The sequence below is a fragment of the Sminthopsis crassicaudata genome, chromosome 1 (assembly GCF_048593235.1).
Source record: "Sminthopsis crassicaudata isolate SCR6 chromosome 1, ASM4859323v1, whole genome shotgun sequence".
NCBI lineage: Eukaryota > Metazoa > Chordata > Mammalia > Dasyuromorphia > Dasyuridae > Sminthopsis > Sminthopsis crassicaudata.
The window spans coordinates 171,515,276-171,536,427 of NC_133617.1; the positions used below are offsets into that span (position 1 = coordinate 171,515,276).

The following is a 21,152-nucleotide window of genomic DNA, read 5'->3' on the forward strand; positions in this document are numbered from 1 at the left end:
CTCCTTTCCATCACTTCTTTTGTCTTTAAACACACATACATACTCTCTCTCTCTCTCTCTCTCTCTCTCTCTCTCTCTCTCTCTCTCTCTCTCTCTCTCTCTCTCTCTCTCTCACACACACACACACACACACACACACACACACACACACACACACACTTCCATAACTTCCACCATTATTAACAAAATAAATTTAAAAATATGCTTTGGCAACTTACAAACAAAAGGCTTTCCCTTTTTTAATGAAAAAAAAAATTATACATAATTCTACTCGGCTGGAACCATTTTAAATCCATCTTGAATATTTTCTTCCGAGATCCTTTTGACAAACTCCTATGCCCTCCCCTCATCTTTTTTAAGCATTAAACTGCTTCTCCTACTTCCTTTACAACAGTGGGAATACTTCCCGTATGGGTGTCAGGATCTCTCACAGGGGTCAGGGGGTGCCCTGCAGAGGAAATGACAAGCTGTGAAATGTAAAAGAACAATTCCTTCCACATGTTTCTTTGCTCCAGGAGCAGTAAGGGGCTGTCAGCTAGCATCACTTTGGGATGGGCTAGGACTTCACATAGCAGTGCTGTCAAAACTAATTTACAATTAAAACCCCATACAACTGTTTCAAGCTTTTCAATCCTAGCAAGTCATAGAGATGACTTAGATATCATGATAGGCACAGAAACTGTGCAAAACTGCTATTAACAATGAAAGGTGCTAAGAAACCTCACAAAGAGAATTCAAACTTTATAAAGATTCTAAGCTTTTAAAAAATATTTGTTTTTCAAAATCAGTTGATAGCACTTTCATTTAACATCTGCCTAGAACTTTCCCATTGAAGCTTGGGTTTTGGAAGTTTAATATTTTAGCTATGTCGTCCATTTCCAAAGGAAACAAAACAAAACAAAACCAAAAAAAAAAGAAGAAGAAGAAGAAGAAGATGGAAAGTTCATTGAGTTTAAATTTTAAAATTCCTTCATATTTCTGTTACCTTGTAGTCCTATGGATCAAAATACATTTATTGTGACTACTATGTGCCTGGCACTGATTGGCCCTATATACTTGGACAATCTCTCCAACAATGCATATTGTAACATATCTATTCATTGTCATCCTGGGAAACACTCATACAATTCTTCCTATAAATACTCCATAGGGATTTCACCTCAAGTACTGGGGATTGGAAAATTCAGGAAGGGGGAGGATTCTGGGAAGATGGTGGTGGAGGTCAATAAATTTCAAGCTCTCCAGATTTCCCCTACAGACAGAAGAAATTTGCACCTCAGGGCAAACATAGACTGGTGAAAAATTGAGGAAGAACTGGGGTCCTCCTGGTACAACCCAAGAATATCTGAAGAAAGACTGCAGGCTGTAGATTAACCCATGTGAAGTGCAAACATCTCTGGGTTAGCTCCACAGAAACACTGTTGTGTTGTAACCTCAACAGGAACCGTCCAGGTTGGAAGGGTTCTGAGTCAGATAAGACTGAGGGATCTTCCACTGATTAGGAATACCTGGCCCAGCTGGATGTCAGAGCAGATACTGGAGAAGGAACAAGCAAACCAGATGGGTGCAGTGGCAGTGGGGCAAGGATGTTGAACTTGCAAAAGGAGGGAGCTCTTGGTTGGAGTTACAGTTTAGAGGGGAGAGCTGAAGTGAAGCTAAAAGCACCACCCTCTCACCCTACAACCAGAGGTACTTATATTAATACTTCTAATTAAAAGGGAAAAAAAAAGAGTCTGAAAAGAAGAAAGGATTCAATCATAGGGACCTACTATGGGGATTAGAAGACTGGGATTTATTCTCAGAGGAGGACATTGAAGGGGGAAAAAAAGCTTCTTCCACTCCAAAGAGTAATGTTGAATGGCTCGCTGCCCCAAGAGAAGAAGAACCATATAAGAACTCAGAAAAAAAATTTTTTTTAAATCAAATGAGTGGCATTGAGGAAAAATACAAAATAAAAATCATCCGAGAAAAAGATTATGAAAAAAAAATAACTAGAAAAGAGTCTTTCTTTTTTTTTTCCTTAAAAGGTTTATTTTTTTCTAAATTTATTTGTTTTTAAGAAATGGAATTTTTAAAAAAGGAATACAAAACGAAATAAGATAACGTTGTCATGTGCCCAGCACATGTGCCCATCAAGGAGGATTCAAAATTTATAACAATGAATTATCAGTTCAAGAAAGTATATGTATTAGTAGAAGAAATTATATTCATGCGCATCCCATCTTTTCTTTATTTCTTTCTAAATTGTTTTTTTTTTGTTCTCTGCTGTGCACCTTTCATACTTTATACTTTTTACCTTTTTCATCACCCCTCTAAGAATCCCAAGCAGGCTATAGTTAAGAAAGGATATATTTATGTATACATATGTAGATAGATACATACACACATACACACATACACAAACACACACACACACACACACACACACACCTTTCCTAACCCTGTTGATCTTTTGCTTTAATTCTGCTCCTAACTTGCCTTGCTATTACTTAACCATTCCCCAGCCATGGATCCCTCCCTTGTCTTCTTCCAGCACCTTTTCTATCCTTGCTCACCCATCCTTCGCCCACTTATTTCTTTATAGATTTTGGAGGGTGCTGTATCCTTCATAGTATGTACTGTTTTTTATTGAACCCATTCTTCATGTGAGTAGGTTTTCAGAACTACAAATCCTTCTCCCTCCTCTAATGCCTCTGTATCTTTATTTTTCCTCTGCATCTCATTTGCATGATAAAATTATTTTTATCTTAACTCTGCCCCAATCTTAATTTTGAGCTGTCCTATTGTTGATGTCAATTTTAAACATATGCTATAAATTCCCTATGTAAAAAACTAACAAACAAATATTTGATCCATGTTGTTTTCCTTTGATATTGGCTTTTTATATGCTAAGTTTTCTGTTAAGTTCGTTTAGCTGATAAAAAGTCCTGAAAATCTACAAGTTCATTGAATGCCAATTTTTTTCTCATTCAATATTATAGATAATTTTTCTAGATATGATATTTTGGCTGAGGGCCTCATTTTTAAATTGTCTATAGATATGATTCCGAATCTACATTCTTTTATTGTGTCTGTGGATAAGTCCTGTACAATTCTATTTGTAGCTCCATCATTTTTAACTATTTTTTTTCTTATTTCTTGAAAAATTTTCTCTATGATCTGAGGGTTTTGAAATTTGTCAATAATGTTCCTATGCATTTTCCACAAAGGATCTTTGTAATGTTCTTTGTTGATTTTCTGGAGGTCTAGGGAGCAGCTTTCATTTCAGTTCAGTAATCACCACAAGAACTGCCAGGTGTAAAAGTCTAAATCTTTTATTATCTCCTTCACAATCTAATTTCCTTGCCTGGGATCCAGGCCAGCTTTCTTAGAGGCCTACCAGAGTCTTGGTTTCAGTGGAGAAGTGCAAGAGGCCAGCCACCATGAAACTGATGAAGATGGAATGAATCTGTCTCTTCTTGGCTTCTTGGCTCCTACCTCCAGTCTGCTTGTCTTCTCTGGCTTTGAGTCCCAGTTTATATACTCTACACTGAGTATAACCAATCATTATATCACTAGGAAACATGTTTTGTAAGATTAAATCAATCATACTGAACTTAGAGAACTATTAATCACTATGCTAAACTAGATGACCATTGTTTCATCAATTCCTCTGACTTAACAACTTGTAAGAATCCTTGTTTCAGAGTTCTGGCACATAACTTGTTTAGGTGGTGATGGGGTGTTTTTTGTTTGTTTGTTTGTTTGTTTGTTGTTGTTGTTGTTGTTGTTGTTGTTTTGGTTTGTTTGGTTGTTGTTTTTTTTTTTTTTTTTTTTTTTTTCTATTTTTACTTTCCTCCCATGTTCTACTACTGCAGGGCAATTTTCTTGGGTTATTTCTTCCATTATTGTGTCAAGGTCTTTTTTGGTCAGAACTTTCCAGCAGTCCAATTATTCTTATATTTTTTCTTGATCTGTTCTCCAGATCTTCATTTCTCTTATAAGATGTTTCACTTTCTATTTTTGCAATCTTTATAACCTGTTTTGTTATTTCTTGATCTCCCATAGTTTCAGTGACTTCCCTTTGCCCAATTATAATTTTCAAAGTGTTATTTTTGTCTTTGAAACTTTGTATTTCCTTTTCTAGTTGGTTAACTTTTTTTAACTTTTTTCATAATCTTGTTTTTCTTAGATGTTTTAATTTTATTTTTAGCTTTTTTTTCTCAATGTCTCTCATTTGATTTTTGAATTCTTTTTTTGAGTTCTTCTATAAATTATTTCTGGGCAGGGAGTCATTTCATGATGCTTTTGGGATAGAAGTATTTGTTATTGTTGTTGCTGTTGTTTGTTTTTTGTTTTTTACTTCACTGTCCTCTTCTGAAGATGGATAGCAGTCTTCTCTATTCCCAAAGTATGTTTTTATGGTGGGGTTCTTTCTTCTTTGCTAGTTCATTTTTAAAATAAGAGGTACTAGTATAAGCATTTCTAATTCTGGGGTGTGGGCATAATTTCTCTGTCTTCAACTCGGGTTCACTCAGTCTTTCTGGATTCAGATAAGGATTCCACAAGCAATCTGGTTGATGAAAGTTTCTGTGCTTCTTCCTGAGACCCTAAACACACCCTGCTCACCTCAGGGTTCTCTACATTGTGTTTCTTTGGAGCTAGCCTGGAGGTATTTGTACTTCTCACTAGTTAATCCCAGTTTTAGCATTTTCTTCAGATCTTCTGGAGTTCTATCAGGAGGACCCCTATTCTACCTCAGGTCTTCTTGATTTTTCATGAGTCCATGTACACCGTAAGATACAAATCTTTTCTGTTTGTGGGGGAAACTGGGAAAGCTTGAAATTTACCAATCTACCAACCTACCAACCAATCCCCTCCTAGAGAGATAAGTCTTAAAGATAAAAATAACCCTTTGACAATTAGAATTGGGCAAGGGGAAGCTAGTGAAGCTATAAGAAACCACAAAATAACAAAATGGAATATAAAGAATGAAAAATAAGAACAAAAAAGAACAGATCAATAAAAGTATAAGAATAATTCAATTATCTGAAAGCTATGACCAAAAAAAAGAACCTTGACAAAATAATGCAAGAAACAATCCAAGAAAATTATCTTGGAGTGATACAACAGCAGGGAAAAATTAAAAAAAAAAAAAAAAAAAAAAAGAAATCCACCAATCACCATCTCAAAGAAATCCTTTGGGAAAACACATAGAAATTTTATTGTCAAATTTTAAAACTCCAAGGATAAAAGAAAAAATTATTCAAGAAAGAAGAAAAGCATTCAAATACACTGGAACTACAATTACAGTTTTACAGGATTTATTAGCAACCACAATAAAAGATTGTAGGTCCTGGAATTATATAAATTGGAAACCAAAAGAATTAGGTCAAAAATCACATATGCAATAAAACCATTATAATATTGAATGGAGGAAAAAATGGACATTCAATGAACTTGAAGATTTTCAGGATTTTCTTTCAACCAAACCTGCATTCAATAGAAAATTTACTATATAAGAGCCCATCTCAAACACCAATTTTAAATAACTTAACATAGACAAATTGTTTATGTTTTTTTTTTTTTTTTTACATGAAAATCTACACCATATGCATAAGATCGAATTCAACAATTGGGTAGCTCAAAAGAAAGATTGGGGCAGAACTAAATGGATTCTAAAATGCAAAACTGCCTAAAAATGGAGAAAATTTTTTTGTGGTTGTATAACAAAATGTTGTACAAATGATGTGCAGAGGAAGAATATAAACAGAAACTTTAGAGGAGGGAAGAGGTTCAGTTCTGAAAATTTTCTCCCATCCAGAATGTTTTAATTGACACCACTACATGATGGGTATAGTACCCCCCAAAATCTATAAATAAGGGTGAGGATGGCTAAGGGAGAAAGTAAAAGGTGACAGAAGAAGATAGGGGACAGATCCATGAGCAAGGGGAGGTTAAGTAATAGTAATACAAGTTAAGCAGCAGAATTAGAGCAGAAGAGTAAGCAAGGATAAGAAAGAAGTGATAAGTCAAACTTAAAAATTCAATCAAGAGAGAAATTTATGCCAAAATTAATCTTGTTTTAGATGCATGTTTATATATGGGTATATATATATATGTGTGTGTGTGTGTGTGTGTGTGTGTGTGTGTGAGACTGTGTATATATGCATGTTGCTCTATATATGTTTGTATATAGATATATGTATATGTGAGTGGGTCTGTTGGTATGTGTGTATGTTTGTATATATACATACATACATAAACACACACACATATATGTATATAATAGGTATGAGGATGTGCATGTGGGGGTGAATATGTGGGGGTGGGGAGGAGAGGGATGCATGTAAATGCATATATATATATGTGTGTGTGTGTGTGTGTATATATATATATATATATATATATATATATACATATAGAATACAGCTATACTTAACTATAGCCTGCTTGGGGGATGTGGCAAGGATAAAAGGGGAAAATAGAATAAAGTGGAAAAAATATGCAACAGAGAATAACCTACAATAAAGCAAAGGAAATATGGGCAATCATGACTATAATTACTTCTACTATTTTATATACTTTCTTGAACTGGTAATTCATTGTTATATATTTTGAATTCTCCATGTTCTGCTGGGCATTCAACATGTTCTTTTTTGTTTTCTGGTTTTTTTAATAAAATAAATTGTAAAAAAAAAAAAGAAAAAAAAAAAAGAAAAAAAGAAAAAAAGAAAGAAAGAAAGAAAGTGCTGGAAACCTTCTTCTTGATCTTTTGTCACTTGATGAGTATCAGAGTAGTATTAAGCCATTTCCCTTGCTTCTTATACATGCCTATCCCAATTTCTCTTTAAAGGCATTCTTGCATATTCTCCATTGTCATAACTTGCAATTCTTATTCTTTGGAGGATATGATATTCCAAGATTCATGACTAGGTACATTATCTAAGATTATTGATGTAATTTCTGGCTTCATTGAAGGACTTTGGAATTCTGTTTGTGGGGAAATTTTGCATCTAGTGAAATTGACAGGCAATTTTGTATAATAACCACAATAAAATCATTTGTGAAGAACTAGGTCCTTCTAGGTCCAGAGTACCATGCGAGATATAGGTCTCAGTTCATCTATTGCTTATAGTTTAATAAAGGGATAAAATGCTAACACATAAATATTAGACACAATATTATCATCATAGAGTTCTCTAACAATGTGCTGTTTGAGATTTGAAAGAGAAGTTTGTTAGTCATAGATAGTCAGTAATTGGCTTACCATAAAAGTTGTGATTTTAAAGATAAAAAGGCAGAGACATGAGAACAGCCAGTGCAACTAGAGAGAGGAGAGATATCTCAGGAGGGGCAAAAAAATCTAATTCAATCTCTAAGCAATAAGCATTTATTAAAATACTTACTGTGTGTCAAGAACCAAGCAAAATAATAAAAGGGTTATACAAGAAAAAAACAACCATTCTCTCTCTCTCTCTCTCTGCCCTCCAGTCTTCCAAGGAGCTTTTATTTTAAGAGGAGAAGCAATTCATAAAAGAGAAATGAAAAAAGAGGAGGTAATTGGGAGGGTTCAAAAGACAGATACCAGCATAGGAGCATGATGGCAGTGTCTGGAAAATTAGAAATAAAGCCAGGAGGAGAATGAAACGGGACTGGGCTAGGCTTATTGCCAAAATCAAGGCCCCTGGAAGGAATTTATCAATCAAAGAAAGGAGTGAATATAGTGAAGGGAATCTCCAGAGTGAGAAGATCCCAGATATTGAAGGAAGTTCCAGGGTAAAAATTCATGGGGTCTAAATCCAGAAAATTAGAAGCACAGACAAGTAAGGACTGAAGCATGGCCATCTTCCAGCTAAAGGAATGAAGGGGAATGCTGAGATTAAGTTCAGGAGGGAGAGGATTGTTCCAGATTGTGGAGCACCTTAAATGGTCTACAGAGAATTATGATCTTTCTCCTCCTCCTCTTCCTCTCCTCTTTCTCCTCCTTCTCCTTTTCTTCCTTTTCCTCTTCCCCTTCTTCCTTTTTTTGTAATTCCTAAAGATTTTTGAAACAACCAGTACCAGATCTGAGTATTAGAAAGCTTATCTTGGAAGCAGTATGTGTATAAATTAGGAGAGAGGAGTGATACAGGAAAGAAAGAGATTAGCAGTAGAAAAATCAAGAAGGCAGCTACAATAACCAACCAGACCAGTATGCTTTAAAGATGACAACTTTTCTATTTATACTTCTAAGAAAAAAAAATAATAATCAGAAGTAGAGTAATAAAAGAGGCACCTGCAAATAACTTGTTATTATCATTTAAACAGAGCAATAAATCACCAGTATTAGGTGGTTAAGTTGCACAATGGATGTTAAAGTTCTGGGCCTAGAGTCATGAATATTTGAGTTCAAATCTGGCCTAGTATGCTAGTTTTATTACTCCTGGCAAATCATATCCAATCTTCTTAATTAAAAATGGGGATAATAATGACACCTAATTTCCAGTGTTGTTGAAGATCAAAAGAAACATTGACAAAGCACTTATATCAGTATCTGGCAAGTAGTAGACACTTAATAAATGCTTACTCTTTGAGGTAAATGCTTTTGTCTTTTTAAGATTTGAGGAAACTAAGGAAACAAAGAAGTTAGTAACTTGCCCACAAAACTAGTAAATGTCTACAGCCAGATTTGAAGTTGCATCTTTATGAATCCAAGTCCAGTATTCTAACTATGGTAAGAACCACTGCTTCACAAAGAGACAGAAAGAAAAAGTAACATAGAGATAGAAATTTGACTTATGATTTCTTGATAGGGAGCCCTCTTGTGAGGAAAGTGTCTCAATTTGTAATTAGAGAGTAGCCTACAGAGAAGAGGGATTAAACAGCTTTCTTATATGACCTCTACAAAGGTGTCAGGTGCCAGACTTGAACTAAGTTTCCTTATCTTTAATGCAAACTCTCTCTATATTATATCACCTTGCCTTTTAATGAGAGCAACTTGAAGCAAAAAAAAAAAAAAAATCCCAAATTATAACATTGCTTCACACTGATTCATTATGAATCTGAAATTTCATGAGGATTAAAAAATTGATATAACTTTCTAGAGTGAAATATTGCTTCACATGAGAAAAGTTTGATTTGTATTATGAAAATAACATTGTAAACACTTGGTATTACATTCTACACTAAATTAGTTCTTCAGTAATCTTGTGGAAGGTAATATGACATGTACAAATTTATTCTGCATCTGGTCTACTCTTACAATAATTTGTATAAACCATTTCTAAAGACAAAGGGGAAAAATTAACCAGTTTATCATTAGTACTCCTACCTTGTTTTTCAAGTGAACTAACTTTTAAGTCACAATCTTTACTTCTAGCCCACCATATATTGCTATTGGCCTCCAGGCATGGGACTAATTGAAAAATTGATTTGACTATAGTAATTTTGCCATTTAAAGCAGAAAGTATTGGTCTTAATTCTGAATTCCCTTGATGTGTGTATATGTATGTATTGTGAACCTTCTGTCAGTTTATCTTAGCATGCAGTTGTTCTGTGACATACAAGGGAGCATTTACAGGGCCAGTTGATAGCAGATCATAAACACATTTCTCGATTGGAAATGTTGCAACCATGATCTAAACCACGTGACCACCACTTCCCTAAGGTTCATTCCTTTAATTGTAAATAGCCAGAAAGTCATCAAGCTAGTGTTTAATAAACTTTTAATTTGAAATGGATTACCACATGTTGTGTTTGTTTACCCATTATTAAACCTCTTAGCAACATATCAGTAGCAGAAACAGCATACTGTATCACCGTTCTGATATATTAGAAAACAAACCCATGGGGGTTATTAACAGCTAATAGTATGTTTTGGAAGCTTCCTAGAAAAATAAATAAATGTAAGTAATGTGACAAATAAATATATTTTAGAGGATTTTTTTCAGGGAGAGATTATAAAATCTTTACAAAAGAGGTATTGAAACTGTTCCTGCTGCATTAGGATATGAGGTTTATATCAGATTCCTTTAGAGAATTGAGCTTGGAGCAGAATATTCAGTAATAGCCTTCTCCTTTACTAAAGCATTTTGCCAGTTTATAAAATGTTTCTTTCACTGTGAATAAAGTAGTTTCTCAGCAAACACATAAGGATTCTTGTTTCACTCATCATCCCCTGACCTACCTCATAGCTTTGCAAGTGCTATTAAAAACACAAAGAATGGACAATGTATATATACAAAAATTTTCACTTTACAAAGAGGGAAAATGGTAATACAAAAATCATTTATCTCAAAATGATTCAGTAGAATATATTTCCAGTTTAACATGTTTATCAAGTCCATCTCATTGGGAAAAAAAAAAGAATAGCAAAAATACTAGGTTGTCATTGATAATGAAATTCCAATAATATTGAGATCAACTTCCTCTATGATACCTCCCTTTCAACAAAGTGTCGGGGGGGAACAGAAATCCTGAATTCAACTTAGAGTACATTATTAAAGAGAAATTTATATCATTAATGTGTTCCTTCTTAAAGGATGGTTTCATCTGAAAGGACCTTACACCCTTGTGACAGTGTTATATATCGACATTTTTTAAAAGGCAAAGGGAGATGACAAATTATATTCTTAGAATTTGTGATTGGACGAGCAAATACTGTCCATGTTGAAAGTGTGTATATACAACCAGAGACATAAAGTCAATGTTAGAGAATTAGAGAAATTAGAGAAATAATAAACAAAATATGGCTATGGGTGGGTCTGTTCAGAGTCTCCTCTATACACCTAAATGACATGATATGGCTTCAATTTATTCTTGGAACAGCATTTTGAAGTTGTCTGTACAGAGTAATGAGTTGCCTGCAGATGTCATCAACATCAACAAATATTTATGGAGCAATCACTGGGTGCAAGCAAATAAGATCCATGGCATCTAATGCTTATCAAATGTTCACTCAGAATATGCACAAGACAAGCTAAGCAGTGGAATACTGATTATAAAGCAATCAGAAGGGACTATTTTGAAGATCACCTCATTTTACATTTAACCAGCAGATGTGATTTCAAGGAAAATGGAAAAGACCAAAAGACCACAAAAATTCTGCCCTTTTATTGGTTCATGGACTAAAATGTCCTATAGAGCACTTTTTTTCCCCTAAAACTTAAGGTTTTAATTTTTGTTAATGTTCAAAGGTCCTCTAGAGCCTTAATCCTTTATGTTTATTACTAATTTACTTTTCACATTAATGAAGGTTCTAAGAACAGGTTTGTATAAGAAAAAAAAAAGTGAAAGTCTCAGGAAGGTCCTATGTATGTGTGTGTGTTTACATGTGTATATGTCTGTAAATATGCCATTAAATAATCTTCTTTAATTGCATATGTTATTTCAGGAACTTGACATACAAAATGAAAAGATTTTAGTTTCCCAATTATTGGTCACATTTGTCTTATCCATATAAGCATACATTTCATAATATTATTGAAAATAGAAGGAACTATTTGCTTCTGCATAATATATGCTGAATCAGCAAATGACATTTCAATCACATCAATAACTATAGGTAGCTTCAATCTTTTTTACAATTGAAAAAAGTTTACGTTTCCCAATTGTATAAACCAGGTTTTATAATTGTAATGATTATTTTGATCTTACAGACATGTTTTTAATTTTTTTATTTATTAAAAGCAACTGTATTTATAAGGAAAAAATATGATTTTAATAAAATATTTTGCATATGTACATTCTAAATGTTTTAATTCATTAGCTTTCATGCTGTTTACCACTAAAAAGTCACACAAAGCAAACAGCTATTTTTCTTCTCCAAACAAAAACAATACTTAAAAATTTTAATAACAAATAATTAGGAATAAGAATAGAGATTCTATTTACCTTGACACAGTAAAATATTGATACAGAAAAAGCTTTATGAAATTTCCTTCATAATTGGACATTGAATCTAAAAAATAAAACTATAGAAAGTATTCATATTATATCTCCCTCATGTATAAGTCAAAACAGTGTAGGTAATCAGGTCCCAGATCAAAAATATTGTTACTTTAGGAGTTAACATAGTATGGTAGAAATTCAAAAGTGATGGAATCAGAGAATCTCCCATAATTGACCTTAAATAACAATCTCCTATCCTTCAGTTTCCACTTCCATAAGATAAAGCTATTTGATAACGAAATCCCTCTTAGCTCAAGGATTATCATGCTGTGATTAGGGGTCCAAAAGCTAAAAAAAAAAAAAAAAAAGTTTTTTTTTCATGTTTTAGAAGTTTTTTTTTTTTTTTTTTTATTCCCTAGCATCATTGAATTTTTGTATTTTCAATATTTAAGTTTTCTCTATTGTTTTGCTTATAGTAGTTATCACGCAGTGATGTTTACTTTAAAAATAAATTAAATTAAAATAAATCAAAAATAAATTTAAATTTAAATTCTGGAAATTCCACTTGTAACCTTTTTCAAATATTCCACTTTTCAGTTTTTGTTTTTTTGTTTTTTCCCCAGGGTAAATATTATATTAAACATAGATTATAGAAAATAATCATAAAATCTTATAGTAATATTTTTAAATTTCATATTTTAATAATTTTAACTTTTTTGTTGTTTCCCATTTTAAAAGAGCAACAAATTAACATCACTGTGTTAGAATTAAGGTAGAGTGCACTCACTCGACTGTGGCTGATTAGACTACTACGAACTCAGAATGCTCCACCATATTTCAGACACAGTCCAAATGAAAATTTGGAGTAGCTTCTTGTATTTCACATTTCCTTTGGACTAATTTAATTCTGCTTTGCTCATAGAGCACACCACCTTCTCTGATGAGGGCATGCCATTCTGGGAGGTCCTGTGCCAATGTATCCCATGTCATACTATAGAACATTCTTAAGAAATACCTTGAGTATGTTCTTATATCACTTTTTCTGACTACCTTTTGAGCACTTGCACTGTGTGAGTTCTTTATAAAATAATGTTTTTGATAATCATACATTTGACATTTGAAGTTGTACAGTCTGCAGTAGAGTTGGAATGCTTGACAGTTTAGTTTGAGAAAGGATCTCAGTGTCTGGTAGCTTATCCTGCCAGGTGATCTTCAGAATCTTGCTAAGCCCCTGGGTATCTGAGTAGCCTTTTAAGGATCATATTGCTCACCTCTATGGGTGAGGAAGGGACTAGAAAAGGTGTCTTAAATTTTTTCTGCTTACCCAACCTTGGCTTGATTACTGCAGCAGGCAGCAATCCCAATCTGTAATCGAGACACTAATTTTCTTGTGAAAACTACTTAAGGCTGATTTTTACCCCTTTCATATATAAATATATTAGGCAACGTAACAACAGAACTTACTTATGTCATATACCTATGATAATTGTTAGTGATGGTGGCAGACAGTCCCCATTTTGAGGGCTATAATTGTACAGTAGTTATACATTTCCATATTAAATAATTATTGTGCTACATTTACTCTCCATTATAGGACATTCATCATGATAGTAAATATCCTTATTGACTCTTTTAAAACTTTATTTGAAATTTTAAAATAGATTTATTAATACTTAATGCACTCAAAATTATCTAATAATGGTAACCATTATTTTGTATGCCACTCCAGAGCATTTTGCATCTCATAATTTTGAAACACTCTGCCCCAAAGACTCTTTTTTATACTCCTCCATCATGGTCCAAGATGCTAGAATTCCCATTTATAACTTTGTAATTTTTAGATAAATAATCCAAAATTAAAAGTAATGTTATTGTCAATAACACAATTCTTCTGGAAAATCACTTTTAAATTTATTTTAATAAGTCCATGTAGATTTTATTTAAACATTATAAACGAGATCATAATTTTTGCCAATTTATACAGCTGCTAAGCTACTCAACAAGCACCAGTAGCTCCCTATTATCAATAGAATCAAATATAAGCCCACCAGTTTAACATTTAAAGTTCATTATAAGCTGAACCTTTTCTACTTTTCTTGCTATGCCACTTTTCATGCATTTTATGATCCAGAAATGCACAGGATATTTCTCTGGCCCTCACATCTTTCCACTGACTTTCCCCATACCAAGGATATTTTGCTTTTCCTCTCAGCCTGGCCTCTTGATTGCTCTGGATTGCTTCAGGATTCAACCCAAATCCCCTCTTCTATAGAAAGCAGTGTCTACAATTAATAGTGACTTTTCCTATGAGATTATTTTCCATCTACACTATATATATTTTGAAGACAATTATCAATATATTATTTCTTATATTAGAATATAAATTCCTTCATAGAAAGGACTGTTTTATTATTGTTTTTGTTTTTGATTTATTTGTTTCCTTAGCACTTAGCACAGAACCCAGAACATTGTAATCCTTTAATAAATGCTTTTTTTGGTTTTGACTAACTTAATTGGAAAACACTGTCCCACCACCAGTACTGACAGCACCTGACTACAGACTAAATAAAGATATTAAGATTGATACCTAGCATAATTCTACTAGAAGAGGGGGAGAAATGCCAACCTACCTTGGAAAAACTCTGTAGAGGAACCAACATGAAAGGTTAGTGGAACCTGTGAATTTTTCTTTTTTTCTTTCTCTGGAAAGTTGGATCTATTTTCCATGTCTGAAGTTGCTTTCTTTTCTTCATTCATTAAGTATGTTGGAAATTCCGGGGACAGCTGTAGATGCTTTTCATATTCATTTTGATCATCCATACATGGAGGAAGTTTAATTATCTATTAAAAGATAAATCTATCATCTAAACAGTTTAAAATATTATGCTTACATAGTAAATTTTCTCTTTAGCATATAACACATTTTATGAAATCCAAAGGGTCAATTATGAGTTCAATTTTCTACATCTTATAATCCTCTTGTTTGATTGCATGACAAAAGAGCTTTTAGTACATGTTCTTTTGCTGTTATTTCTGTTGCTTGTTTTAAAAATCAGCAGATTGCATATTATAGCTTCAAATATCAGCATTTACTTGTCAAGTTCAACTATTTTCTCTTCTGGTTATTCTTTTTTTCCACATATAATATACTTTGTGTGTGTTGGGGGACAGAAGGAGTGAGTCTAAGAACTGTAACTGCATGATTAAATCAATAAATATTCATTTAAGTGTTAAGCGTGTGCAAATAGTTTTTAAATATTATATTCTAAAACTAAGTATACAGAAAAATCACAATTTTAAAATTGAGGAAGTAATAGGAAGTATTTACTGGCTGCTAGTATTTTTTCACCATGATTTGATTCTTCCCTTCAAGCAATCTTCAAACATAGTAACACTACTCTTCTCATTATTGGAAAATTCATGGTCATTAAACATAAGGTGGGACAGAATATTTTTGTAGATTTAACCAATCAGAGACCTCTCTAGGAATTAGATGGAGAGTTATGTCATATAGAAATATGGTCAGTGGAATATTTTTGCCAGATGAAATAGTGACATTTCTTATAAAGTACTTAGAAGACTAAATGAGGTAAATTAGAAATGTAGTGAAGGAATTTGCTGGTAGATTTTTCAAATATTGGTTGCATAAACCATTATGTAATCAAACTTTATTTAATCTATATTAATTATCAAGTAACCAATTCAAATCCTACATTTAGAAATGATCAAATACTACATAAATATACTGTCTCATTTTTTTACCTAAATAGTGAATTTATTTTGTAATTAATAGAAATATTACATAAATTATCTCTTTTGCACTAAGGTAGTACATTTTCACACTCCATCTTGCAATGGGGTGAATTTTAGATTGCAATTAACAGAAATTAATGGTGGAAAAACACAGATGTCTTTTACCTATTCTTAAAATGTTAACCTGAATTTATTTTCCCAGTATGCTGTTTCTGCCACACAGTTTTATCAAGGAATTTAATCTATAAATGTTGTCCTTATTTATACATAACTCATCAATGGATTTCTTTAAAAAGTTATTTGATCCTGCTGATTTATTTTTTATAAGAGACATTTCCCTGTGCAACTTGCACTTATGGGAACAACTTTTTTACCTAGAAAGTAATAGACAAGTATGTGAATTCAAAATAGAGCCACTTTCTAATGAGCAAAAACATTACAACAACAAGACATTTGAGAGAAACCTCATTTCACTTTGATCATTTGTACAAAGGAAAAATTGATAGCTCATTTACTGAATATTCCAAGGATAACAGAGAATTATAGCATCTAATGTGGGGCCAAATCTGCTTGATATCCATGTTGCCTCTAAAAGTTCCATGTGCAATACAAAGAATGTAAGGGAAGAAAACAATGAGATAGGGAATTTTATGATATACTATTAATATGGAAAAGACCCAGTTCTAACCGGGCAATAATTGATGGATAAGTCATAGAAAAATTAAAAGTAGGGCTTAAAATCAGAAAGAACTGAGTTTAAATTCTGCTTCAGACATATCCTGGCTGTATGATTCTGTTCAAGTCAACCTCTCAGACCAGTCATTTAGTCAGTCACTCAGGCAACAAGCATTTCTTAAATCCTTACTATATGCTAGGCATCCTGATAAGCATTGGGAATATTAACAAAGCAAAAATGAGGTCTCCACCTTCAAGGAGATAATATTCTAAAAGGGGAGAAAACATGCAAAAAGTTATATATTTGCAAAATATATACAATGTAGAGGGAAGATATTGGGAGATGTGATGGGAAAAGCCTCCTACAAAAGGTAAGTCACCTGGAACCACTCATTTCAACTATGTATTCATTTCTTCAGATTATGTAAAATAAAAGAATGAGAATCAATGATTTCTAGACTCTTTTAAAGTTCAAACATCTTATGATTCTATGATACTTTATCTTTTACTTCTTTGATATTTTCTACAAGGTTTAAAGAGTGTCAACTACATATACTATCATTAATAATAACAATTGATATTCACATTCTATATTGCTAATACACAGCTTTAATTGTGTTTCATAGTATCAAAGTGACTATCCTGGCATAATTGAATTCATTGATTACTTTGAAACTGAGAAATATTATAAATATGGAAAAATTAAAAGATTATAATTGAGTTTTTATTATTATAAACAGTGTATAAGTTTGCCATATTATACATGTATTCATGTATATACACAAACATATATATATATATATACATATGTAATATATATGGGTATGTGTATAATATAATGTGTATATGCATGTGTATGAAAATGTAGTTAATTTGAGAGCTAGCATTGTGTCATGGAATGAATATTTATTTGGTATTAAGAAAACTGGACTCTCATTCCAGTTTTATCACTAGCTAATTATATCACTTAGATATTATCCTTAGCTATACCCTTGGCAATAATTTTTTTCATTTTTAAAATGGGGAGGGTGTAATGTCATAAATCATCTTTGAGATTACCTCTAGCTATGACACTCTATAAATTTAAGGAAGTTTTATTTCCTCCTACTACAAAAATTAAGGATGAATTACAATGAATTGACTTTTTGGTACAACTAATTTTTAATAATTAGACAGATTGCTGTTCACCGAAATCTGATGTGGTATGAAAACAGGTGGAAGGCTACATGGAAACATTTCTGAAAATTTCATATTTCTCTTGATACTCACAAAATCTGATTACAAACCTGAAAATAGAGATTACACAACCAGTGGTCCAAATCTGAACAAATCAAATTCTCGATTTTTCTAAAGTGTTTGAGTTTCTGATCATAATGACCTCGAAGAAGTAGACATTTGAATTTTCCCTCCACTATATCAAAATTGTTGTTACAGAAAGGGAAAACTCCCCAGCCTACTCCCCGGTCAATAGATAGGTAAGTCGCACCATGGAGAAATAATTCAAATAGAAGAATCATGCCAGGTTTCACATCTTCATTAGATGGCAGTACCTAGGGAAGGAAAAAAAAAAAGTATAAGCTACTTGTTAGAGCATATTAGAGAAATATAAGTATAATTGGAGCATGCAGAAACTTTATTAATTTAATGGATATGACAAGATTTTCTACACATAGTTCACATTATTTAACATCCAAAAATTCATACTATAGAGAAACTCTATAAATATAGTGAATGCCCTTCTGTCAGAAAGACTTACTACTAGACAATTTATAATGAAAAAAAATGTTCAAATGTAGTGATAGAAGGAAGGCATTGCTCCAAGGAAAACATAGCAGTTCTTTTTAAAGAATTTAAGCTCCTTTAGGGTAGGCAAACTTTCATTTTTATATTTCTATCTCTACCACTTAGCCTATTTCCTGGCACAGAATATGCTTTTTATTTGTTTATTTAATCATAATAACAGACTAATTGTTCTCAAACTTTTTTAAAATTTTAGCATCCGTCCTTTTATATTCTAAAAATAACTGAGGATACTCTCTCCTAAAAGAATTTTAATTTATTTGGTTAATGTCTGTAAATTTATAATATATTCTAAATTAAAACTCCTAGTGTTATTACAAAATAATTTTGACTATCCAAAACCTCTGAAAAATTCTTGAAGATGCCCTTGAGTATTCAAACTACATAAAGACAACTATTGCTACAAACAATATAAAATATGGCAGAGATTTTGGTTATTTTTTTTTATTATTTATTTTATATATATATATATATATATATATATATATATATATATATATATATATATATATATATATATATATATTTTATATATTTATATATATAAATATATATATAAATATATATAAAAATATAAAATATATAAATATATATATATTTATATATTTTTATTATTTATTTTTTTGGTTTTATTTTATTTGGTTATTTTTTTTTATTATTTTTTATATTTTTTTTAGTTATCCAGCTGAGTGGTCTACATTGATAAAATGAGCTGATAATGTAAAATTTCCACAATGTGCTATGATGATACCATCTCAGGAACAATTAAGGAAGTAAAAAGGGTACAAGCTATGCCATTTTTAAAGAAAAGCTACTAAACTTTTCAACCTTTAGATTTTCCAGTCCCCTAGTAAACCCTGAAGGTATTCTGCTTCCCATATTTTCTACTTTCATTGTCATTTTGTTTGATTTATCTGATATGCCTTTCAAAGTCTAATCTCAATTTACATATATTTCCCCTCTAGTTAGAAATAGTTAAGAACAAGGACAAGACCATGAAAATATATCTAGGAAAAAGCTAGGCAGTTGAAAGTTGACCATCTTTCTTTGCTTCTTTTAAAGAGACTAGCACAAGGAATTCTAGAGACTACTCTTGACCCCAATAGCCATATATGAAGTGTAGAAGATTTTATTGGACTATTCCAGTCCAGAATAATCAATCTTAGATGGGAGAAAGGCCCCAAATCCTTCCCAGAAGGTCCCCTTATTGAAAATGAAGCCTTTTACAGAGGTAGCTACACCCAGAGAAGAAACACTGGGAAGTGAATGTAAATTGTTAGCACTAATATCTGTCTGCCCAGGTTGCATGTACCTTCGGAATCTAATGTTTATTGTGCAACAAGAAAATGATATTCACACACATGTATTGTATCTAGACTATATTGTAACACATGTAAAATGTATGGGATTGCCTGTCATCAGGGGGAGGGAATAGAGGGAGGGGGGGATAATCTGGAAAAATGAATACAAGGGATAATATTATAAAATATATATATAATAAAAATTATTAAGTAAAAAAAAATAAAATAACAATATGCCTAAGACAGAAATAAATTTTGCATGATTTAGTATGTATAAGTGATATATTGTTTGCTTTCTCAGGAAGTGAGGAAGGATTAGGAGAGGGAGAAAATTTGAATTTTAAAAAAGAAAAGAAAGTTTAAAATAAATAATAAATCAAACTGTATTTTTTTAAATCCTAAAAAAAAAAAAAAAAAAAAAAAAAGAAAAAAATAAAATGAAGCCTTTTTTTGACTTCTCTGGAGAGAGAAAAAAAGAGAAAGAGAGCTTCAATAAATGCTTGCCATTAAATATAAGGTTATTGATCAGTGAGTTTCCATTTTGTCCTTTCCATTGCATGGTACACTTTCTTAGAGTAAACACTTACTTAGAATGAAATTTTTACAATTATCTGGAAACAAAATCATTGATAAAAAAATAAAGACAGCAAATAAAATGTCAAGAGAGTGAGAGATTCACAAGAATAAATAATTCAATTTCCATGAAAAAGTAATGAGAAAGAAGGCAGGAAGTGGAGAAAAAATAAATTCATCAGGTCCAAGTAATAGCAACAATCAGGGAAACAGCAAAGTTCTGCCCAGCCATAGACCTCTTTCAGTAAGTCAGTGAACCAGTCAAGCCTTTAACTCTTCATAATTATTTTTATCCAAGGGTATGAATGCCCTTTCCTTGAATTTGATTAGTCATTGGCTCAGGCAGATATATGAACTCTCAGGACACTCGCTACTTCTAATAACCTAGATCTGAGTCCAAGCCCAAAATCAGACACACTAACTATGTGATTCTGGGCAAGTCACTTATTACCATTTACTTCAGTTTCTTCAACTATAAAATGAGGATTAAAATCATACTTAATTTCCAGGCTTGATATGAGGATCAAATTACATGATATTTCTAAAGTATTTAGCATAGTATCTGGAACATAATATTACATAAGTATTAGCTTTTATCCTTCAGATCTTCCTTTGAGCTAGAAAACCATTTTCCAAGAGCCCCCTTGCTGATAAGAGGCTACAAAAGAAAGAATAGAAACATAACAATCTTTTTAAAGTAAATCAAATAAACTTACATGACCTCTTTATTTTAGTGGTCTTAGTGTATGTCTATCTGCAAGAAGCAGTCTTGACAATGAAAATGAATGACATGAACTAATTGTTCATGTACTAGTCAATTTTACCAACTCCAGAGATGTGGTCAATTTCTCTGTCTTTTTTTTTTTTCAAAGGCTGACAGGAATAATTTCCCTCAATACACAGCCCTCAATGTCTTGTTCAATTATATATATGTATTTAATTAGACATGGGTGAGAATGGGAAATTGCTTAAGAATACATTTGGAATGACAAACATAGCCATTGATATGTAGGTATAGTTTATATTATTTATGTAAATATATTCTAAGACTTTGTGTGGCTTAAAATGAAAAAGAAACATCTGTTGAAAAATGCCATAACCCTGTGGCAGCTGCTATTAAACCATTAACAGTATCAGGTTTCATTTAAACCAGATTTACCATTTTCTATAACAGCCCGTGGGAAAGCTAAAAACATTAGG

The 21,152-nt window shown here is 32.2% G+C and overlaps 1 protein-coding gene across 1 annotated transcript in view; it reads right to left on the reverse strand.

Annotated features, from left to right (window-relative positions):
• Positions 1-362: 362 nt before the first annotated feature.
• The window catches only part of LOC141549476 (uncharacterized), a 228,049-nt gene continuing 207,259 nt past the window's right edge, over positions 363-21,152 (reverse strand). Inside the window, exons 10-11 of the mRNA XM_074279058.1 lie at positions 17,711-17,828; positions 363-586 (exon numbers count right to left, since the gene is read on the reverse strand). Coding sequence (XP_074135159.1) covers positions 363-586; positions 17,711-17,828 — 342 coding nt within the window. The remainder of the gene's footprint in view (positions 587-17,710; positions 17,829-21,152) is intronic.